This window comes from Oncorhynchus nerka, linkage group LG25 (genome assembly GCF_034236695.1).
Source record: "Oncorhynchus nerka isolate Pitt River linkage group LG25, Oner_Uvic_2.0, whole genome shotgun sequence".
NCBI classification, from domain to species: domain Eukaryota; kingdom Metazoa; phylum Chordata; class Actinopteri; order Salmoniformes; family Salmonidae; genus Oncorhynchus; species Oncorhynchus nerka.
In genome coordinates this window covers 49,792,123-49,816,959 of record NC_088420.1, presented here as the reverse complement: position 1 = coordinate 49,816,959, position 24,837 = coordinate 49,792,123, and the positions used below count along the sequence as shown (strand labels likewise).

The 24,837-nt window shown below is 41.8% G+C and overlaps 1 protein-coding gene across 3 annotated transcripts; it reads right to left on the bottom strand.

Moving 5' to 3' along the window:
* Positions 1-2,330: 2,330 nt before the first annotated feature.
* On the bottom strand, positions 2,331-20,843 carry LOC115109626 (Wilms tumor protein homolog). 3 transcript variants are annotated; one of them, XM_029634784.2, is made up of 9 exons: positions 20,082-20,843; positions 15,506-15,622; positions 14,482-14,584; positions 9,316-9,399; positions 6,867-6,966; positions 4,635-4,779; positions 4,424-4,513; positions 4,072-4,164; positions 2,331-3,739 (listed from the first exon to the last, which is right to left on the bottom strand). In XM_029634784.2, the coding sequence occupies exons 1-9, from the start codon at positions 20,479-20,481 to the stop codon at positions 3,618-3,620; spliced, it is 1,254 nt and encodes a 417-aa protein (XP_029490644.1). In that variant the 5' UTR covers positions 20,482-20,843; the 3' UTR covers positions 2,331-3,617. The 3 variants fall into 3 exon arrangements, with proteins under 3 accessions (XP_029490644.1, XP_029490642.1, XP_029490643.1); XM_029634782.2 differs by lacking the exon at positions 9,316-9,399; XM_029634783.2 differs by lacking the exon at positions 9,316-9,399 and having other exon boundaries at positions 4,081-4,164.
* Between the last annotated feature and the right edge of the window lie 3,994 nt (positions 20,844-24,837).

The following is a 24,837-nucleotide window of genomic DNA, read 5'->3' as shown; positions in this document are numbered from 1 at the left end:
AACGCAGTTCCGCCTCCTACTCCAACACCAAAGCATCAGTTGTGCCGCAGTCTGCTATTGCTGGTTAACGCTTGATCTGATTGAGTCTAGGTCACAATGCAGCGGTATTTCAAGTCTTAGTGGCGTCGTGGGGGAACAACAGTTGGGTTACCAAAAAACACCAAAAAAACGATATACACTACCTTTCAAAAGTTTGGGGTCACTTAGAAATGTGCTTGTTTTTGAAAGAAAAGCTCTTTTTTTTGTCCATTAAAATGAACATCAAATTGATCAGAAACACAGTGTAGACATTGTTAATGTTGAAAATGACTATTGTAGCTGGTAATGATTTTTAATGGAATATCTACATAGGCGTACAGAGGCCCATTATCAGCAACCATCACTCCTGTGTTCCAATGGCATGTTGTGTTAGCTAATCCAAGTTTATCATTTAAAAAAAAAAACCCTTCTGCAATTATGTTAGCACAGCTGAAAACTGTTGTTCTGATTAAAGAAGCAATAAAACTGGCGTTCTTTAGACTAGTTGAGTATCTGGAGCATCAGCATTTGTTGGTTCGATTACAGGCTCAAAATGGCCAGAAATAAAGCACTGTCACGACTGTTGAAGTCGATGCCTCTCCTTGTTCGGGCGGTGCTCGGCAATCGACGTCACCGGTCTTCTAGCTATCATTGATCTATGTTTCATTTTCCATTGGTTTTGTCTGGTCTTCTTACACACCTGGTTCCAATCCCATTCATTAATTGTTGTGTATTTAACCATCTGTTTCCCCTCATGTCCTTGTCAGAGATTGTTTATTGTTATGTTCATGTTTTATGGATTGGTGTGCGACGGGTTTTTGTACCCACATTTATTTTACTACGGACTTTGGTTTTGGAGTTTATGTTTTAAGTTATTAAAATACTCCATTTATACCAAGTTTAATTCTCCTGCGCTTGACTTCCCTGCCACCTACATACGACGTGACAAGCACTTTCTTCTGAAAATCGTCAGTCTATTCTTGTTCTGAGAAATGAAGGCTATTCCATACGAGAAATTTCCAAGAAACTCAAAATCTCATACAACGCTGTGTACTACTCCCTTCACAAAACAGCGCAAACTGGCTCTAACCATTTTCAACATTAACAATGTCTACACTGTGTTTCTGATCAATTTGATGTTCATTTTAATGGACAAAAAAAAGAGCTTTTCTTTCAAACTAGACACTCTAATGTACTTGTCCTCTTGCTCAGTTGTGCACCAGGGCCTCCCACTCCTCTTTCTATTATGGTTAGAGACAGTTTGCCCTGTTCTGTGAAGGGAGTAGTACACAGCATTGTATGAGATCTTCAGTTTCTTGGCAATTTCTCGCATGGAATAACCTTAATTTCTCAGAACAAGAATAGCCTGATGAGTTTCAGAAGAAAGTGCTTTGTTTCTGGCCATTTTGAGCCTGTAATCGAACCCACAAATGCTGATGCTCCAGATACTCAACTAATCTAAAGAAGGCCCTTTTTATTGCTTCTTTAATCAGGACAACAGTTTTCAGCTGTGCTAACATAATTGCAAAAGGGTTTTCTAATGATCAATTAGCCTTTTAAAATGATAAACTTGGATTAGCTAACACAACGTGCCATTAGAACACAGGAGTGATGGTTGCTGATAATGGGCCTCTGTACTCTTATGTAGATATTCCATAAAAAATCGTTACCAGCTACAATAGTTATTTACAACATTTGATGTTATTTTAATGGACAAAAAAAAGTATTTTCTTTCTAAAACAAGGAAATTGTAAGTGACACAAAACATTTATATATTTAGGTTAAAAAAAATGAAGAGTACAGATTATTATGTTGGACAGTATACAAATGCTTTTGAGAAAGGCAATTTGAAAAATCAAATTTGATTCAGTAAATGTATTGGTTTCTTTTCATTTTGATGAAAAATGAAAATGAAATTATTAAAGGTTATTTGTTTATGTAAAAATGAAAACTACCCATTTTAAGGTTGTGTCATTACATTTGGGGGTGAAGTCGCAAGACATTTTTGTTGGATAAAAATGGGGTCCATGCAGAATAACTGCAGTCCCCGCTGAAAAAGTTAGAATTCCACTGCCTTAAAGTTTTACAACTAACTGTGATTCATCTTGAAATTGTACCCAGCTTTTTGTTTGTTGTTTGCACAGAGACAGTGCATTTACGTGGACTTCGAACGATAAAGAAAACTCACAACTTAAAGTGGATATTTTTTTCTTGTTTGAAAAACAACAATAGTGGATTAAAAGTGTATTTTTTTCTAAGTGCAGGGAGACTGCACCGCTTAATTAAGATGAAGAGTCCCAAGGAACAGTGAGTTTGAGAGAAAACACGTTTATTTTTTATCTGCGTCTCCTGTTTCACTCAGAAGTCAAGGAATTTGAAAAGAATCTGCTCAGAGATAAAGAAAGCAGCGGATGTTAGCTACAGTCAAGAGTTGTATTTTGTTATCATAACTATTTTTATTCGGAGACCGGGCCAGTATAAGCCTCCTCTGGTAACTTGTGTCAGGTGACTTACAAGGGGTCATGACCTGGTCAGGTTACGCTCTGGTCAGTGGGTCTCAGGAGCGCGGTTGATCAGCCCTGTTAGTGAAGGCAAAAGTAACTCAACACTGGCCCCTGAGCCAACACAGCTGCCCAGGCAGTTTGCACACTCCGAGGGGGCTTTAATACAGAACGCAATGGGAAAAAATAACAACAACAACAGAATCAGTATATATACTGTATAAAAACAGTAAGAACAATACAGTTTCAACAGATGGGAACAGACTGTAATGTATTTATAATACACTTCAGAGAAAAAAAACAGATAACTGTTTTATGACTTATGAAATACACACTTAAAAAAGCATTTCCTGGATCTATCGAAGTAGGTCTAGTCTAAACTATAATACTTAAGTCACATTTTCCATGGCAAGAATATGAATGCAATCCATGGTCCAGTCTGATTATTTACATCATTTAATATGACAACTTCTTGGCCACATAGCCAGTGTGCCCGATACATATTTGTTTAAACTCACAGCCCCAAAAATCCACTGTCAAAGTGAAACAATATTTACAGACAACATCACAGACAAAAGCGGACATGGTGTAGTTTTATGTTTCAACTACCCGGTGCAGATCAAATCAAAAACACAGGGATCTGGACTGAACAATAGCGATGATGAAGATACTGTCGGACCAAAGTCCCCCTTTCCAGAAGTCCCCCTTTCCAGAAGTCCCCCTTTCCAGAAATCATTCCAGTGAAAGATTTTAATTCACAAAAGTATGATCAAATAAATTAGTCTGTAATACTTCAACTGAGTAATGGGCACAAAAGTTATACACATCTATAGAACACTGACAAGCGATAGAAACTGTTTGGTTTCCTCATTAAATATATCTTACTAAAATAACCCTCTGAATCAGAGTGTATGAACAGAGGACTGTCCCTAGGTGGCACTGTTTGGAGAACTGTCCATTGGTGAAAGCTGTACAGTAACATGCAGATGAACAATGTTGTCGGCCTCCTGCTCTACTGCTGCTCCCCCGTGCGAGCTGGAGGATTCAGTCTCATGTAGGGAGGATGTTTGAGAGGAGTGAGGCTGGATAAGTTCTGGCTCAGATGGCCAGCTGGAGCTTGGTCAGGTTCCTCTGGTGCATGTTGTGGTGACGAACCAGCTCATCGGACCTGGCAAACTTCTTCTGACAGTTGGGCCATCTACAGTTGAACGGCTTCTCACCTAGGAGAGTGAGCGGAGAGAGAGAGAGAGAGAGAGAGAGAGAGAGAGAGAGAGAGAGGAGCGCTGTCAGTGAGTATTGTGGTTTAAACCTAACTGAAGGGGAGGAAGAGATGAATGAATTGCCTATGATCATTTTCGATCACTTTCAGTAACAGGTCATTTGTTACAATGAACTGACTTAACCTATTTTCATCCAGTATGATAACAGACCGTAGATTAGTTGGAATACTAAACCACCAAAGCCTTGAGACGTTACCTACCGACTGTTCATGAAAAAGTGAAGTAACTAGCTAAGTAATAAGCAGAATGTGGAAAAATCAAAGTTTACGCACTTGTTTTACCTGTATGAGTCCGGGTGTGGGTCTTAAGGTGGTCAGACCGTGAGAACTTTCTCTGACACGTCTCGCACTGGAACGGTTTAACCCCTAGGCACACGCACACATACACACACACACACACACAGAGAGAGAGAGAGACAGAGTAGAGCAGAGGCCAGGGGAGAAGCCATTCCAAAGGGAGCACGAGCTACAGCGTTCTATTTACAATACAGAGGGCAGAGAGATGGCGGGAGCTCGAGCAGAGAAGCTGAAAAGAGGGAAAAGGAACCAGAACAAAAGAAGCAGTGGGAGAGAGAGAGAGAGAGAGAGAGAGAGAGAGAGAGAGAGAGAGAGAGAGGGGGCAAACCTGTGTGTCTTCGCTGGTGTCTCTTCAGCTGGTCGGACCTGGAGAACCTTCGTCCACAGTCGGTGAAGTCACACTGGTAGGGCTTCTCGCCTGGAGCGAGGGCCCAGGGGAACACAGAGAGGGCTTTGGTACAGCAAGACTTGAATCACTGATACATACACTGGTATGTTAGTCTCATGAGCGCTTGATCTATGGCTGCCCTGGCACTTACCTGTGTGTTTTCTGCTGTGCATCTGCAGGTGGGACAGCTTGAAGTATCGTTTGTTGCAGCCAGGATATGTGCACATGAACGGCCTCTTCTCACTGGTCTCTGAGCGAACAATGGCAGGGGCGATACCTGGCACCCGTCGGACATCCTGTGAAAGGGTGCGCGCGCGCACACACACACACACACACACACACACACACACACACACACACACACACACACACACACACACACACACACAGTGAGCCATGATACAGGTTTAGAACCACGACATATCATACGAAGAGATAATAGTAACTAAGCTACCCACTAGTCTATTGCAGCAAAATGTAACTCAAAAATAATAAACACATTTTTTTAAAGGCAGAAGAAGTGTAATTACCTTGCTAAGGGGGGCTTCATTATACTGGAATTAGCCGTAAAATGATTGGTCAAATTTACTCCATGCCACTGATTTACTCTCTAAAGCAGTTAGTCACAGACGTTAGGCAGACCCCATCTCAGTTGTCCGTGCCCCCCTGTGCTCCCCTCTCTCCCATCTCCCTCCCTCCCCTCCCTCCCAGACCCTGATACCCATCTGCTGTCCATTAGCAGGCGCTTAGTGTAATGGGCTCTGTGGGCACACTGGCGCTCTAATAAATAGCGTTAGCAGCCTATTGATAAGCAAATTACTTCAGTGTTTTATGACACTACCGTATGCCTGACTTGTCCCTTGTCTAGACGCCCCACTTCACGGAGGGGGCAAAGCCAATGATGGGATTGTCAAATAGAAAGCTTTCTGAGCACCAAGTGTCCACGTACAACTTGAACATGACTTTCAAAAAATATACACTGAGTGCACCAAACATTAGGAACACCTTCCTAATGTTGAGCTGCACCTCTTTTTGCCCTCTGAACAGCCTCAATTTGTCTGGGCATGGACTCTACAAGGTGTCGAAAGCGTTCCACATGGATGCTGGCCCATGTTGGCTCCCAAGGTTCCCACAGTTTGTGTCAAGTTGGTTTGATGGCCTTTGGGTGGTGGACCATTCTTGAAACACACGGGAAACTGCTGAGCGTGAAAGACCCAGCAGCGTTGCAGTTCATGACACAGGTGCGGCTGGCGCCTACTACCACACGCCGTTCAAAGGCACGTAAATCTTTTGTCTCGCCCATTCACCCTCTGAATGGCCCACATACACAATCCATGTCTCAGTTGTCTCAAGGCTTAAAATGTCTTTATCCTGTCTCCTCCCCTTCATCTACACTGATTGAAGTGGAGGTAACAAGTGACATCAATGAAGGGTAGTAGATTCACCTGGTCGCTCCATGTCATGGAAAGAGCAGGTGTTCTTAACGTTTTTGTACACTCAGTGTACTTTTGCATACTTATGTGATTAAGCATACTTATGCGATTCATTTTGTGAATGAGGTTTTACTGAATTCATTTCACTTGAGAACAATGAGAAGGGAGAAAGAGACGGATGTAGTACCAAAATTCCCATTTTTCAACGGGAATAGGTCTGGAGAATCTCTGCTCTCTCTGTGCTTTAAAGCTGCTGACGGACATTAATGAAGAGCTAATGATTTATTAACATGGGCCTGTGTAAGGAACCTGTGGCTTTATTGCTAATGGATTTCTTGAAAGTGATTCCTCGTCCCTTTTCATCCTGAGATGCCTTTTAAATGTCTCAACTGTTCTGGCAGAGGACTGCTTCCTCTCGCATAGTCTGCTCATTGCGTCAGGCTATTAACTCTCTCTCTCTCTCTCTCTCTCTCTCTCTCTCTCTCTCTCACTCTCTCTCTCTCTCTTGCGCTCTCTCTCCCGCTCTCCCTGTCGTTCTCCCTCTCTCCCTCCTGTACTGTATCTCTCTAGACTCTCCCACCTCCTCCTCTTCTGCCAGCACTCGTGCAGTGCCTGGAGCTCGGGAGTAGAGGATGACCTTGTGCTGGCATTTAGGGAGTGTGTGTGTGTGTGTGTGTGTGTGTGCGCACGCGTGCGTGTGCGTGTGTGTGTGTGTGTGTGTGTGTGTGTGTGTGTGTGTGTGTGCATGTGCGTGCGTGCGTGTGTACATGTGTGTACATGTGTGTATGTACATGTGTGTGTGTACATGTGTGTTCATGCAATAAAGTGTTGGTCTGTGCTCCACGTCCCGGCCTTGGCCCTGATCACATAAGCAAAGATGTGTATGGAGAGAGGAATCAGAGTGTGTGACCTGGATGCGAACTCAGAAGCCGTGAGAGGACAGAACTGACCTGTATGCCTCTGAATACTCCGTGGGTGTGGATGCGGTACTGGGTGCTGCAGCTATACACCATGGGATTGCTGGGGTCACTCTCATAGCCCGTAGCATGGCTGTCCACAGAGAGAAAGACACAGGAGCATTTTTAGTGAGGAAATATGTGACCGTTTCCTATTTTGTCTGCCAAATTACAATTCACATAAAAGCTGTTCAAGAGCATTCAGCAGTTTTAAGAGCGGACTGAGTGAAAGGCAAGAAAATGTAGGATGAATTGTAGGATGTATTGTAGGATGAATCGTAGGATGAATGGCTATTGTCTTCCACGCCGTTAAATGTACTGTAAAATGTTGCCGTAAACGGCCCACTCCTGAAATGTAGGGGAAAGTTGTTAAGAAAGGGTCTCCCACTCGTAAATAAACGTTGTTGTTTAAGCGTTTCCCACTCTTATCTGTGTAAGCCAGTTCAGCAAAGTTGCATTGGCATTGTATTTCAATAGCATGCACAGCAGGTAAAAGCTCCCAATAAATAAATGCAGCAAAATCACCAGCTATAACTTGTCTTGACATAGGGGCAAATTGCTCTATGGGTCACAGTGCAGTATATTCACCTAAAGCATCCAAAGTGGAACTCGAAGGAAAGACTAATGGTTAACTTCCTGTCATTCCCAGATTTATTCATACGGCTAGGCGGTAAACTGGCCTCTCTCTCTAACCCTGGATTAACACAAATTCAAGCTGCATACTAACTTATTTTTCTTCCATAAATAAGGGCCTGTTTTAGTAAATCAAAGAGCAACTGGTTAACACCGCAAGACGTTCTGCCAAAACGTGTTGTCACCCACACACTACTCTCAATCAAATAGGCGTACAGGATAAGGACATACAGTAGCACAAAAGGACAATGATCCATTGTAGTATATGTAGAAATAACAAACCCAGGTCAGGTATTGTGTGCTATCCATCCATTGTGTACTAACCTACTTATTTTATGAGGTAAAAAACAAACAAAAAACTATTCAATTTAGAAATGGCAATTTTAGCTGAACACTTATTAACCCCTCAAAAGACGAAGGTAGCCCCCCGAAAGTATTCATTCAAGTTGGTTCAGTTACACACACTGCAGCTATTTCAAGGCAGTTAAGGGTCACATCTAGTTTCATAATAACCAGATGGCAATACCGTTATATTATTAGTCTTACAAAACTGTCCGTCATTTTTGTATTTCATGGAAGGAGGGAGTTGTATCCTGTACAGTTAAATTATGAATAGATGGTTGAGAAGGCATAAAGGCTGTATTTGTCTCTACTCTTTCCAAGGATAGCCGGAGTCGGGACAGTGCAAGCTGCATGCTGCAGTAAATCTCCTCACAGTTCATTCATTCACTCATTCACTGTGGAGCTAAACACCTCAAGCTCACGTTAATGTATGCATCCAGGGCCTGGGGAGAGAGACAGGGCCTGGGGAGAGAGACGGGGGAGTGGTGGCGTTTATCTGGAAGAGGCACATTGCATACTTTGGCGTGAGTCCCTGGAGATGAGACTCCAAGTCTGATTTTCCACAGCCTAAGCACCAGAGTCCCTCTCATTTAGCAGCAGATTAATCATTCAGTCACCCCGGCCTTTGCTGGCTTTTTCGGGGAGGTGGTGGAAGGGTCAGACCCTCCCCTCCAGTCTAACTGAGCCCTGGCTCTGTAATCCTGGCTGGAGAATCCCAGGGGGAAAGCCATCCCATTGTGTACTGATCCACTTCCACTACTCCCCAGTGCAGGGCCCTTCCCCTCCATTACATGTCCCACTGTGGTCAAGGCTAATGCCCTGGATGGGAAAATTATAGCAGGATACATTTCACAGGAAGGTACAAAACAGAGAAGCTAATTTAACCTGCACACGATACCTGGCGAAAACAGAAAGAGAGGAGGTTCGGGAGGAGATGGAAAGGGAGTTGGAAAAAGAGGGCCACTAAAAATGACAAGAAAGCAAGAAGGCAAGAGGATATTTTCATTACAGCACTAAAGCAGGAGAAAAAGTGATGTTTCCCCCTCAACTAGAAATAGCCCTCTGAAACGATCCTAGACTTACTATCATGGCTTGTCACCTTTAACATATCAGGGTCACACACAGGCATGGAAAACATCCGAAATCACCATTTCAGGCACAACCCGCACAACCCAACTTGCTAAGGTAAAACAACAAGCAACCCGTATGCGACTTCTGTGATACGAGGTCTTTTCTCCTTTCTAATCACCTCAGTGTGAAATGACAGGGCCCCTGTGGAGTCCCACTCTGCCGCAAAATCAAATACCTCAGCAATGCCCGTGAGTGGTCAAACGTGTGATTTAATGAAGGGAGCCCCCCCCCCTCCACCCACCCCCTCTGCTATTCTGAGACAAGTGCAGATTGACGACTGTTAATCCAGATCAAATAGGAGTTCTTCAGATGACAGGAACTGGTCATGTCGACATACCTATTAATGGTGGAAGCCAGCGTGTTAACAGGGTTCCGTGCCGTACATTCCGGCTGAGATGCCATTTGATATAAATGGTCACCGCTTGGAATGTATTCCTCGGGCGAGGACGTCCAGCGGTGGCACCACTGTTTTCAGTCTGGACGAGCGCCACAAGAGAGAGGATTATAACATTTGGCCCCATCTATACAAGTGCATCCTGGGTAACGGCTCTTGAATACACTGCACAATGAGGATCCTCCCACACAAATAATTACAGCCCTCCATCACTCAGAACCAAATAAGCAATCCGTTACTAAGCATCAGACGCCAGGACCATTAGTTAACCTGCCAGGTGCTTTCCCAAACGCATACTTTAGATTTATTGGGACAGTAACCGAAAGGTCGCTGATTCAAATCCCCGCGCTGACTAGGTGAAAAACATGTTGATGTGCCCTTGAGCAAGGCACTTAACCCTAATTGCTCCTGTAAGTCGCTCTGGATAAGAACGTCCGCTAAATGACTAAAATGTCAATGTAAATCACCGCCGCCCCTGACATCACATCGTTTTATCAGGAACAGGAACAGCTCACTGCGCTGGGATGCTCTGGTGCCTGGTACCCTGCACATTGACCGTAGTAGCCTGCACTCTGTTTGGTACCTGCATACAATAAGGGAGAGTGGAGTATCTTGAGTCATTTATTACATTCAGCAACACTCCGTCAAGGGAAACATAGTATTATTTCGATCAAAGATATCTACACATATTTTAGGATGTTGTCTATCCCTGGAAATAATCAGAATTCATGTAAACGTTACAGATTTGAAAAAGCTTGTCCAAAAAAGAAAGTGGTCTATTGGCACAACTTATGGGGTAAATTGAGCTTAGGGCCAGGATAAGCATTAGGACTCATTTCTAAACACTTTGTAAAAACAAAATAATACACTTTTAACAATAGGTCAGGCCCAGGTGTAACATCATATCCCAGTGATAATGCCTTGCATTACGCATGGGGGAAAAAACACTTCAATTGTGGCCTAGCCCTAGAGGGGGGCGCACCCAACTGAGGATGGCATTTTTTATCATTTCAACATGACTAATCACACAAATGCGAGGTGTCTTCAAAATACTATGCATAATATGCATAAAACTGACCAAATGTAATCATAATTTGTCTGGGGTAGATTGATTCGCCATTTGCTCAACTTGCCCCTTGCCAAATGGCACAATTTACACCAAAGCAACCATTTTGACTATTAGCCCACACAGCTACAAGGATGCATTTTAATGCTAGGTTTAAGACCTCATATTATAGCTTACATAGACACCAACTGTCTTACAACGATCTACTTTGGTTTAGATACAAGCATCTTGAAACCTATAACACAGTAAATTAATTGAACTCCGTTTTATTTTTACCTCACTTGCTTGCCACTTTTTCCATGTGGTTTATTCCTTCACAGACTCCATAAAATTATGACCTCTTCCTAAATATTTGGTCACATGATTAATTTTGTGTATGGTTTTCTAAAAACAAGTGGTGGCTCAACTAACCCTTTGGCACGACTTACCCCAACAGTGCTCAGAATAGTTTGACTTTTTAGGCTGTAGTTTTTTAGTTCAAATCAATTCAGCAATTTGGATGACAGAAAGTGTCACAGTTCAATCTTGAGGGTTAAAGGAAGAAGAAGGGTGTGCCCATTGTTAGTACACTGCAGTGGCAACCCGTCATTCAGGGTAGGTGGGGCAGAGCCTGTTTTGAGCCCCACATTTTTGGCAAAAAATGGGGTGGGGCTTGCCTGTTTTGCATGTTATTTTGGCATTAATACGTGTCACATATCAGTTTGCAAACAATGTAAAAATATATTTATATATCATTGAGTTAATAAAACTGCAAAAAAACATGGTCTCTTTTTTGTTTTCTTGAATGATGCAGCTCCAAAATGCAGGTGTTTCAGCCCAGCTCAGTGCTTTCTGTGGTGGTGGTGGGGCAAGCCAGCAGGAAATACGGAGCGGTGTGCCATGATTGGCTCAGTGTTCTGTCACTCATGGGGAAACTACGTCACTGTGAAGTCTAAGGGGAGACCTCGAAATCATAGAGATACATTAGAAGTGCCCATCCAAGAAGGCTCAAGGTCATTGGCCACAGATATAATGATGTACCATCAAGTTATAGGTACAGTAGCTGATCATGTCAACATCATACTTTCAAAATCTTAGCTAGCAGTCATCCTCATCAATCAAGTCAACAATCTACTGGCAAATCCTTTTCAATCCTTGTCATTTGAAGATAAATAATGAAGAGAAATTATAGATAAAGCGCATCGGTGCTCATCGGCCACCGGACATAAACATTACACAACAAGTTGGAAATCGTAAATTCAACAATGAGTGGTATGGAAGGAAGTGACTACAGCAAAAGGTGAGTCCAAAAACGTATTGTTTGCTGATGCATAAATGATGTAATATGCCAGGGAGATATGTATACTGTAGCTAAGAAAGTAATACTAAGTGTATGCTATGTAGTAAGATGTTAGTAGCCCATGTGCCTCACCCTAATAATTTAATAATCTTAATTGTGCCTACTGTTCTGACTTGGTGTTGCACGTGTACATGTAGCCTATAGCCTGTTTTAGAGAAATTTAATCATTGAATATTGTAAGAGCATTCATTGTCTGCTTATATGTCCCCTTTATTTATCCTGCGGTTCTGACTTGGTGTACAGGGAGAATATTGTAAGAATACTTCTGAATTCTGTTGCTGTACATTTCAAAAGTGCTGAACAAATAGTTAAATTGACAACATCCGTACTAGCTCGCTCATTGATGTCTTAATTGAAATTACGGATTGCCTCTAATCCGCTCGTCTTTCCCTTATGCCATAGTTTGTACATCTCAATTGTCAGTAGAAACCACATTTGTTTAAATAAGTCTGCCTATGTTTTTTAAAAAGACAGTAAATGAGGCTGAATTAACTGTTTCATTGCCAGACAAGGCTCCGCTGATAGCCGGGTGTAGCAGTGGTAAGGTGTTGGTACTGCTGTTGGGATAGCTTTATGTAGGCCACTACACAACAGTTTTTGGGCACCGTCTAGTGCAATTAATGTATTGTTTAGTGTTGTGTGGTGGCTTTGCTGGCATACATAATAAAAAAATATTTTTTTGCACCACCAAGATTTACATGCTAAAATTGCCACTGGTACACTGTGAACTTTCTCTAAACCATTACTGTACAAGGTAGGTAAAGTCCTCTATGACAAGTTTTATACATACCTGAGACGTAATATCTTGATAAAATAACCAAATGTTTGGGTATTTTGATTCAAGGTGCTTTAGAGCTTTTTTTTGGGGGGGGGGGGGTACACACACACCAGTCTTCATCCTCTACACCAGCGCTTCCCAAAGAAACCTTGTTCCTAGCTTGTTTTTACTTAATGTACTTACAAATCATTAGAAAGTGCATAACTGCAGTCTCACTGTATAAATACAGAGCTGTTGGTACCAGGAATTTGATTAGAGAGCGGCTTTGATTTGAGTATTCCCAGCCCCTTCCCTTCCCCAACAGATATCAGGAGGATATCAGGAGGAGCAGAACCTGAAGAATGGGCTTCCAGACCATGTCTAACACACTCCCATTATCTACTATCCTCTTATTTTGAATCTTTATGTTCCCTTGAGCTGAAAACAAAATATTAAAGCTATTCGAGGAATGCAAGCTAATTTTGTGCCGTCTCAAGACCAGTGAGTTAACAGCAGTGGTGTTTTTTACTTAAGTAAACATATTTTAAAGTACTACTTAAGTAGTTTTTTGGGGTATCTGTACTTTACTTTACTATTCATATTTTTGGACAACTTTGACTTTTACTCCACTACATTCCTAAAGAAAATAATGTACTTCTTACTCCATACATTTTCCCTGACACCCAAAAGTACTCGTTACATTTCGAATGCTTATCAGGGCAGGAAAATGGTCCAATTCACACACATCAAGAGAACATCTCTGGTCATCTCTACTGCCTCTTATCTGGCAGACTCACTAAACACAAATGCTTCGTTTGTAAATTATGTCTGCGTATTAGAGTGTGCCTATCCGTAAAATAATACAACAAGAAAATTGTGCCTTCTGGTTTGCTTGATATAGTGAATCTGAAATGATTTATACTTTTACTTTTACTTTCGACACTTAAACATATTTGAGCAAGTACATTTACTTTTGATACGTAAGTCAATTTAAAACCAAATACATTTAGACTTTTACTCAAGTCGTATTTTACTGGGTGACTTTCACTTTTACTTGAGTCATTTTCTCTTTTAAGGTATCTTTACTTTTACTCAAGTATGACAATTGGGTACTTTTTCTACCACTGGTTAACAGTTGTGCGAGGTTACAATGGGGTTCTCTCCACTCAGAGGACAGTGAGCTACTTTTTTTTTAGGAAGAATTCAACATTGGTCTAAGACTGGAAAAGCAGTAGTGGATTACACTGTTTATCTTGGCCTGCTGAGCACTGCTTCTGTCTTGACAACTGTTAGGAGTTTATCTGGACGTGGTTCTCATCCATACCATCTACGCAGTGTATTGAAGTATTTCTTTCCGCAAGACAACTAACTTTCAACGTGAACACAACACGGTAAATGTGCTTTTATATTATACTATTCTTTGTCAAGAAGGACTGCGGTGGATTTAGTCCAATGGAAGGTTTTCAGAGTACAAAGTCGACAAATGGCTTTATTTTGATAATTTCCTGACTGAAAATCAGGATGTTCTCCTTCTGTCCAACTTCCTCTCCCTGTTACTTTACTTCCTCTAGCCACTGGGCGTGCTCAATGGCAGCGTGACATTTTAGAACCACAATGCTGCTGATTATTGTCTTAGCAGACAATCTGGCTGAGGGCAGCACAACCTTGGCCAGATTAGGACTACTACACAGGTGAACATCCTGTACAGATTGTCCTTAGAGCATCCTAGCTACCTTTAACAAGACGATAGTCACTACAAACAGGATTCCTTCGTAAGATTTCTGCCTGTCAGCCTGCTGCTTTGTGGCAATAGATGACAGGTGAGTGGTAGGCCTATTCGACTGGGGCTTATGGGACTGATAAGGATGGGGCTAAGGTGAGTGGCAGGGATGTGATGTCAGGTAAGAACAAGTGAAGCTACTGTAGTGGGGAAGCTCCAGCGCCTACCTGTTGTAAGGGTTCCTTAGCAGTAGTGCTTGGCTGCCTGCACAGCTGTCTGATGGGGTGTGACATCCATACACGGGTGGAGGGACAGGATACTGCTGCTCACCTACACAAACAGACAAATGAAACCGTTACTGTTCATCTCAATTATCACCCACAGATTGAGAATTTAAACAGTATCATGGGACAGTCCTAAGGATAAAAGACAGCTTCATGACTGGAAGTGAGTTCCCCGATCCTTTATTTCTCTCGACGACCCAGACGCACGGCGATGAGAGAGTAACAATAGTAAACATTTTTGTCTGACGGTTCATTTTCTGTGCGTGAACAAACAAAATGTTTCAATTGAAGCACTTTGCCGTTCTCCGATTGACGTGGGTATGGGTCAAAGAAAGAAGAGCCACATTAGCTATAAAGCTTTCAGGGAACTCATCTCTGAACGAATGGATCCTTCTCTAAGAAAAACTATCCTGAAATGGAAATTGTGAAAGAAACCTGTGACCTGTGGCCCGAATGTACACAGCACTTATACAAACAAGAGGCTCTTCTTTGAAGCCGTAAAGCACACTGAATCTTTTTGCTTTTTCAAAGCGCAAATGAAGGATCTCTGCTTTGGCTCTGCCTCCACATATTGTGAATTGGTCCCAGGGCAGTTCTAAACATTCCAACAATCTTGTATCGCTGTTTCCTACAGTTATCATTTCCATGAAGAGAATCTGAAATTTACAACATCACAGATATACAATTAACAACACACGTTCAGCAGTTTACTAACAGGAGGGCCATGGATGAAGAAAAGGAAAATGAAAAACCCAAGATGGTAGTGATTTAGGACACTGACGTGAAGGTCACTGTAAGACTTAACCTCGCAGTGACTTTAAGATGGAGGCCACTCCCTAGGCGAGGAGTATGGAGTTCACAATGCACGTGTTTACACACATATACTTTAATACTCGCTCGCTCACAAACACACATAGACACACACACACACAAGCAGGGATCTAGGTGAGAATATTGTGCTGTTTACCCATACTGGTCTGCTGAGCGAGGGAGTCTTCATGTTTAAAGGAGTGGCTGGGGAACTGGGAGGAGTGGTGTGTGGGAGTGTGACCGTAATTAGTGGTACCATCGAAAGCACTGTAACCTGTAAAGACAAAGAAGAGCGGTTTAGAAAAACGAAATTAATAATATCGTGGTTTTTCAGACCATGGAAAGTACGTAGAAACGTGTTTGCATGTGAAAAGTTACTTTATAAATTCTGATTTAGCTCATCCGTTAACATTCAGAACCATAACCTTTTGTACTCAATGGGTAGTAAATTACCTTCCTCTTCCCTCCTCAAACTCCAGTTGCCCCTGCGTTGGGGTGAGAGTGAAAGCGTCCGGAGTGAAAACAAACTGTGGCAGGACACTGGAGGGCTGACACCAGGTTCAAGGCTTAATCATGTCTATGTCTGACCCAGGGTGGAGCACCAGTTCATCAATCACACACCAACCAACACCGACGCCAGTAAGTGCACACCACAGCCACTTTCACCAGCGCCCCAGCAGGGTTTACTCAAAACTCATTAAAGAGCTCTATTTGTCTTCCACTCATCTCTGTCTTGACAGTGGAGAGGAGGACAGGAATGATCCCCATTACAGTAGGCTTACATAGGGCTGGGTAGCCTCCTGGGCTGGTCTGGGACACAAGGGGGCATAGTGAAGGGCACTGCCCAGGGAGTTTAAACCAGTCTGCTTTACGCACTGCAGTAGAGCGGGATGTGAAGAAAACCAAATGCACCTACGAAGTGACCAGAATTTTCTGCCATATACAGTGCCTTTGGAAATTATTCAGACTCCTTGACTTTTTCCACATGTTGTTACGTTACAGTCTAATTCTAAAATTGATTAATTAAATAAAAATCCTCAGGAATCTACACACAATACCCAATAATGGTAACGTAAAAAACAGAAATACCTTGTTTACGTAAATATTCATATCCTTTGCTATGAGATTCGAAATTGAGCTCATGTTCATCCTGTTTCCATTGATCATCATTGAGATGTTTCTACAACTTGATTAGAGTCCACCTGTGGTAAATTCAATTGCTAGGACATGATTTGTAAAGGCACATACATATCTATATAAGGTCCCACAGTTGACAGTGCAGGTCAGAGCAAAAACCAAGCCATGAGGTAGAAGTAATTGTCCGAAGAGCTCCGAGACAACATTGTGTCAAGACACAGATCTGGGGAAGGGTACCAAAACATTTCTGCAGCATTGAAGGTCCCTAAGAACACAGTGGTCACCATCATTCTTAAATGGATGAAGTTTGGAACCACCAAGACTCTTCCCAGAGCTGGCTGCCCGACCAAACTGAGCAATCGGGTGACAAGGGTCTTGGTCAGGGAGGTGGCCAAAAACCCAATGTTCACTCTGACAGAGCTTCAGAGTTTGTCTGTGGAGATGGGAGAACCTTCCAGAAGGACAACCATCTCTGCAGCACTCCACCAATCAGGCCTGACAGCCCGTTTGGAGTTTACCAAAAGGAATCTAAAAGACTCTCAGACCATGTGAAACAAGATTCTCTGGTCTGATGAAACTAAGCTTGAACTCTTTGGCCTGAATGCTAAGCATCTGGAGGAAACCTGGCACTATCCCTATGGTGAAGCATGGTGGTGGCAGCATCATGCTGTGGGGATGTTTTTCAGCGGCAGGGACTGGGAGACTGGCTTCGAGACCAGCCCTGAATATCCTTGAGTGACCCAGCCAGAGCCCGGACTTGAACCCGATCAAACATCTCTGGAGAGACCTGAAAATAGCTGTGCAGCAACGTTCTCCATCCAACCTGACAGAGCTTGAGAGGATCTGCAGAGAATAATGGGGGAAACTCCCCAAATACAGGTGTGCCAAGCTTGTAGCATCATACCCAAGAAGACTCAATGCTGTAATCGCTGCCAAAGGTGATTCAACAAAGTACTGAGTAAAGGGTCTGAATACTTATGTAAATGTTATATTTAAGTTTTTTATTTTTAATAAATTAGCAAACATTTCTAAAAACCTGTTTTTGCTTTGTCATTATGGGGTATTGTGTGTAGATTGATGAGGGGGAAAAACTATTTAATCCATTTTAGAATAAGGCTGTAATGTAACAAAACGAGGAAAAAGTCAAGGGGTCTGAATACTTTCCGAAGGCACTGCATATATCTTCTAAAATATAATGCGTTGCACATTAATTGTAATAATTTATTTGATGGTCTGCTTATTACTTTTGCTGAAAAGATTATGAATCATTCACAAGCCATGTATTATAAGGACAAGTACTCAAATGTAAATCACTGAACCACGGCCTTGTAGTATCAATGTAATAATAAATTATAAAGAGTTTTTACTGACTCCCAAAGAGTTAAAATATTACAGATTTGTGAATTGTCAACCGGTAACCCAATTGATCAATAGTCAGATACAAAGTGTCTAATTCTATAAATTAGTACCTTCATCAATAAAAACTAATATCACAGTGACTGTATAGATATTAATCAACTTCGGAATTCCATTTATATTTTCCCAGTAATTGTACTTCAATAAGTGTCTTTTTTTATTGTTTGTTTTGAAAAAGCGGGTCAAGAAGTAGGCTACAATTCTTGTATAAGTTATTACAGAATTTCCGTGTATTAAAAATGTCAACCAGTATGGTAAACCAAGGGAAGTCAACTATAAAACTGTGTGACCGTTGGAATATCCGAATGATACTTAGAAACAACACGTTAATTAAAAATACTATACTTAACAAAAAAGGTTCTGAAGGGTAATATAACCCATTGAAGGGTAATACAAATATTTGCAGTTTTTAATAATTTTTTACAAGGAAAGTCCCTACTAAGACTATTCTCTTTTCCTCAGCTTCCATTCAAGTAAACTTCCCACACACACACACACACACACACACACACACACACACACACACACACACACACACACACACACAAGTACATTTTAATGGCACAGACACTACTGCACACAAAATACCTGTCCTCACACTAACTCGTTTTGACTTTCAAGTTTCGTATTTTAAATGTAAACACAGCATGACCACAGTGGATATTCCCTCAGTGACCATCATTGTCTTAGTATCTAGTGAAAGTGACCCGCATGAGTCTGAGCCATGCTTGTTTGCACTGCCTAGCCAGGCACAGAAGGGGTGTGATAAGTGGGTTGAAGGTTGGACGAGCCCTTTGAAACTGATGTTATTTCTAATTAATCCTCCTTTAAAAGTGCAGACTGATTACATTTGGTGTGTGAACATTGGTGACCCCCAACAGCCCTAAAAAGAAATCCCAGAGCTTGATTACAAATAGCTCAGGTCAAAGTGTAAACCGAGGCATAATAATCTTTTTTTTTCTTCTTGGAAATCAGAAGCCAAGTATATGTCACACTCACAATTGGTCAGCTTCAGATAAACTTTTATTGATTTAAGGAACACTACTGAGATTAGTTCATGTCATAATACAAGTTAAAAAATAATGACCTTTTCTGTCATCACTGAGCCTTTTCCCCTTAATTTGTAACACATTAGCATACTCTTCTATAGCCTTTTAAGTGGCTTAATGCCATGGCTAATGAATGGTTCAGCATAATACTGAACGTTCAGTAGCTATGTATATTAACCTCTCGCAGGACTCTTAAACATTTCTATTTGAGATTCAGTTGTAAAAAACAACAACAACACAAGTCCACAATAAAGGCAACGGTTTTTTAGTATACTCAAATGTTTAAGAGTCCTGCGGTTGTATGAGGATTGGCAACTGTATGATCAGCTGAACTACAACACAGCTACTGCTATTACAATTTCAGAGATCAAATTGTACATCCATTCGTGATGAAATGAATCTATTCTGTTTGAAATAACGCTTTGTTAATAGGGCACATTCATTTAGAAGCAATGTCAGTGATGCATAATATCATTCGTTATGAAATTGACTCGCTGCAGTGGAATATACTACTGGTACATCATTTAAACAGTACTAAGTTCAGTGATCGGCACTAAACAATATTTTTATATATATATGTATGCAACGCACTAATTATGAACTCGCTAAATCAATCATAAATTTGTGAAAATTGTGATAAGGTAATAAAGAAAAGAGCATAGCAAATGCAGAGATTTTCTCAATTGGAAACTCATGTCAACACACTTTCATTGAATTGTGCTGACAATCAGATCAGTGAGTATCACTGACACACTATACAATAGCATAACAAAACACAAGTTTCCTTGACATGACGAATGCATTTACTGTTCATAGGACCTTTTTCTCCAGGTGTATCTATTAATCATTTGTTTGTTTATTGATCGTGAACTACAGACAAATGTACATCACTAGAGTCAGCAAAAAAACTGTCGGCAGGGAATATAGTCAAATCATAAGAAAAGCATAAATTCGCAAAATTATTACAGGACTAGAAACGTAACTCCTTAAAACTACTTTGAACAACACGCAACAAATCCATTCTTTCTGAGAATTAAAATATCGTATTTAACCTAATATCAAGTCTTCGTGCAACCACAGTAACGCTTCACTACACTAATCTCCAGGAGAGATGATTATGGTTCATCTTACCCTGGTTCCTGGAGGGGGGCTGGGTGTCCATACAGTTGGTCAGGTAGGGTGCGTTGCTGAACATCCTTGGCTGGCTTGGTGGGGGCTGGCTGGGTGGAGGGGGAGCCCCGAAGGCCCCGTACCTGCAGGCCCCTGTGCCAGTGAACTGGCCGGAGAAGTGCACAGTGAAGGCGCTCAGGCCGCAGTGGGGGTCCTCATGGGGGTCTCCAGAGCTCCAGCTGGGCTCCTGCTTGATGAAGGGGTGGGGTGCCAGCGAGCTGTAGGGGGTGCCAGTGTGGAAGTCCAGTACGGGGCCCCACTGAGGAGCACTGCTGACGGGCAGGGTACAATTCCCGTTCCCCCCTGGCAAGGATGGCACCGGGGGCAGCAGGGCATTGAGATCACGCACATCTGAGCCCATCTCTGGCGGAGCAACCGCACCCTGAAACCAGTCTGTCCAAAACCCCGACAGGGTCGCTCGGAAAATGGACCTAAGTCTTCTTCGGCGTTCTGATGTACCCGGCTCCTGGTTCTGTGGAAGTTCACGCCCAACAAAGCCTCATTGTAACATAGGAAGACGGCAATCTTTGTATCTAGGGAAACACAGACAGTTGCCCCCAAACGAAGGTGAAACAATGGTGTTTCTTTTGTTGTGTGCTGCGGTGGACAGAGAGAGGTGCTGTCTGGAGGTCCAGCCTGGGGAGTGTTCTCTCAGCTCGGTGAATGGAGGAGAAAAAGTGGGAAGGGAGGAAGGGAGGAGAGGAGTAGCCCTCTATTCCTTTACTCATGCGTCTGTTTTCTTTAGAGCCCACAGAGCTCAAATAGAGACCTAGTGAGGAGGCTGGAGGAGGAGCCAAGGCCAATGAGCAAGAGGGATGAGAAGCTGGCTTCATTTCATTGACAGTATGGCTCCTCAGCCCCTCACTCTAAACACCTCTCTATGTACGCTCACACCATGCAGTAAGTCTAAATGGGCCTGTTTGTGTGATTTGGGGTATTTTATTAGGATCCCTAGTAGCTGTTGTGAAAGCAGCAGCTACTCTTCCTGGGGTCCACAAAAAAAACATGAAACATGACATAATGCAGAACATTAATAGACAAGAACAGCTCAAGGACAGAGCTACATACATGTAAAACATGAAACATAGCCTACATACACACAGAATATCTAGGTCAAACAGGGGAGAGGCATCGTGACATGAGGTGTTGCTTTATCTGTTTTTTTGGAACCGGGTTTGCTGTCTACTTGATCAGCGTGTGTGTATGGATCAATGCGCATGTGTGCGCGTGCGTGCGTGTGTGTGTGTGTGTGTGTGAGAAAGTGAGCGAGAGAGTGAGAGAGTGAGTGATTGAGAGAGAGTTCCACTTAAATTGAAATAGTTTGGTGGATTTAGAAATAAGATGAGTGTACATCCCTTCACTATATTCCTTCCGCAGCACGTGCAAATAAATTGTGAGTACCAATATCACTGCTTGATTTGTCTTGAACAGGATTATTCACTGAATCTTTGGATGTTGCCAAAAAAAGTTTTGGAATTATTATACCTACTGTTTGTTTAACTTATTCATGGGGCGGCCTCTATCTATTAATCAGCTCTACCAACCAATAGAACATAGCCCATTTAATAGTACTGCATAAAGAACAACAAAATGTAGGCAGTGCTTTCGAAATAACAACATCATCTCACATCTCACATTGTTGGTCATTTAAAACTGGAACATACACTTAAATGAGTTACATTCTTGTTGAAGCAATGAAATCAGCGTCTCTTTCTCATGTAGTGCGACGTGATGAGGATGTTTTATTGGTTCGGTGAGTTGGATATACAACACATTATGTGTTGCTCATGCCTTGTCACTGCACGTAGCCTAGGTTGTATATCATGAATGCAATTAAAAGCCCTCTATTTACGAACAGAAAATGTACCTGAACACGACATATAAACGATGGAGTGACATTCTCGTCTCTTGAAATGATACCATAGCCTGAATATGTGTTGACATTGATTAAATAAGCGGCTCATACAAAGTAACACAATTCGTTTTTCGATATAGGTGCCTTTGTCAATTATTTTCTGATTGGCATATTTAAATTTCAAGTTTTAATGTCATATGCACAAGTGCAGTCAAATACCTTTCTTGCAAACTCAAAGAAAGGCATTTCACTGTACTTGTGCACGTTACATTTCAATTTGAAACTGAATTGTTTTGACTAAATGTATTCCGATAATCCCTGTATTTTTTCTTAATTCGTTCACTGTATCTCTAAACATTATAGGAACCTCTGTCTATCGAACCAGTTGAATTTAGCTCAATGGCTAAAAGTTCATCCAAGTAGAAAAATAATACTAATAGTCTACTAATACTAAAACTACTACTAATAAAGCACTATTACATGATATTGTTATATTCTATTATATGTGTATTAATAATTACAAACTATGCTTCTAATTTGTAGTAGGCCTACACTTATATTAGTAATGTTTTATCGATGATGAAGTACATTTTCTAGACATGGGTTATTTGCATAAATTCTTTCAAAAAAGGATTGTTACCCTAAGACCAAAATAGACTGTTAATACATCCTTGATTATGAATAGATTTCACATGATCTTCCAGTGTAAATGATGTGTTATGGCGCTATGACAAGGCAACACATTGAAATGCATTATTTATTAGTTATATAAATATTTTTTTAAACATATAAATATTCTGAAAGACAAAACAAGTAGGCCTAGCCTACCTCTCTACTTTCAATCCATAAATACATTTTGCGCATTCGGAAAGACTCCAACATCTTCTCTATGCTCCCACTGTAACAGCAATAGGATTTGGAAGGATATTTAATTAGGCTGTCCTACCAATGTTACCATGCATCTGATGATGGCAGCCGCTGTGGTAGGGAACTAGACAAAACTTGACAAGATGATTAATGTGTCTCTAGCATACTTCAGCACGGATAATTCCATTTCGAATAGAGAGTAGTCTATATGGCCAGGTCTTATCTTCTTATAGCCTACTAAAAAGGGGCCACGCAAAACCCATCCACAGGTTGCAAAATTAACTCTAAAAGCGGCAATGGGTCCGTTTGGAAAAATGTCTCTCTTTTGTATAAAAGTGGTGTGTGTAGGACCTCCCGAGTAGTGCAGCGGCCTAAGGCATGGCATCGCAGTGTTGCGGCATACAACCGGCGGTGACCGGGAGTCCAATAGGGTGGCGCACAATTGACTCAGCGTTGTCTGTTTTAGGGCCTGCAGGCTGACTGCGGTTTTCAGTTGAATGGTGTTTCTTCCCAACAAATTGGCGCAGCTGGCTTCTGGGTTTAAGCGAGCGGGTGTTAATAAGCGCGGCTTGGCGGGTCATGTTTCCGGGGGACGCATGACTCTATGACTCTACCTTCCCCTCTCCGGAGCCCGTTGGGGAGAGTTGCTGCGACAAGACAAGATGACAATTGGATCTTAATTGGATATCACGAAATTGGGGAGAAAAAGTGGGTAAATTTTTTTTAAAAAAAAAAGTGTTGTGTGGCTGAACTGAAAACGTTGACTCTGTAGTGCACTTTGTGATACAAGCACAACATTTGGCACAGAGCAGCTATACAGGAGCCCATCATTCTACAGCGATACACTATCCCATCTAGTTTGCGCATATTGGGACTATCATTTGTTTTTCAACAGAACAATGACCCAAAACACACCTCCAGGCTGTGTAAGGGCTATTTGACCAAGAAGGAGAGTGATGGAGTGCTGCATCAGATGACCTGGCCTCCACAATCGGCTGACCTCAACCCAATTGAGATTATTTGGGATGAGTTGGACCGCGGAGTGAATGAAAAGCAGCCAACAAGTGCTCAGCACATGTGGGAACTCCTTCAAGACTGTTGGAAAAGCATTTTTTATTATTTTTTATTATTTTATTTAACCTTTATATAACTAGGCAAGTCAGCATGGATTCCAGGTGACCTCATGAAGCTGGTTGAGAAAATGCCAAGAGTTTGCAAAGCTGTCATTAAGGCAAAGGACTGATCATGTCAACATCATACTTTCAAAATCTTAGCTAGCAGTCATCATCATGAATCAAGTCGACAATTTACTGGCAAATCCTTTTTAATCCTTCTCATATGAAGAGAAATAACGAAGAGAAATTATAGATAAAACGTATTGGTGCACATCGGCCATTGGACATAAACATTACATAACAAGTTGGAAATCGTAAATTCAGCAATGAGTGGTTTGGAAGGAATCAGTGACAGTGGCTGTGTGGTCCCAAATCTGGGATGAAGGGGCTTGTTTCCAAGTTTAAAATGATAAACATTCAACATTGGCCATGCTGTCAATGAAGCATGATTTGTGCTGTGCTCAAAACAACTGTTAACTAGAAACTGCGAAGACTTGACTTCAGCGAGTTCAAGACAACTGGGAAGTCGGGAAATAACACGCTCCGACTGGGAAAATAGGTTTTGAAAGGTCATCCAACTCGGAATTGTAAATCCGGCCTTTTTTCAAGAGCTACGACCTGAAGATCAATGACGTCATCATGATTCAATCTTGTTTTTTTCCGGAGTTCCCAGTTGTCTTGATAGCACCATAAATCCAGAGAATACCAGGCTTTGATGACAAAAGTTGCCCACGAAGGACTGCCGCGCCACCTTCCTGTTCAAGTGAGCTCAACAAGGTGAGTCCAAAATGTATTGTATGCTGCTGCATAAATGTTGTAATATGCCAGGGAGATATGTATCCTGTAGCTAAGAAAGTAATACCACGTGTATGTTGTGTAG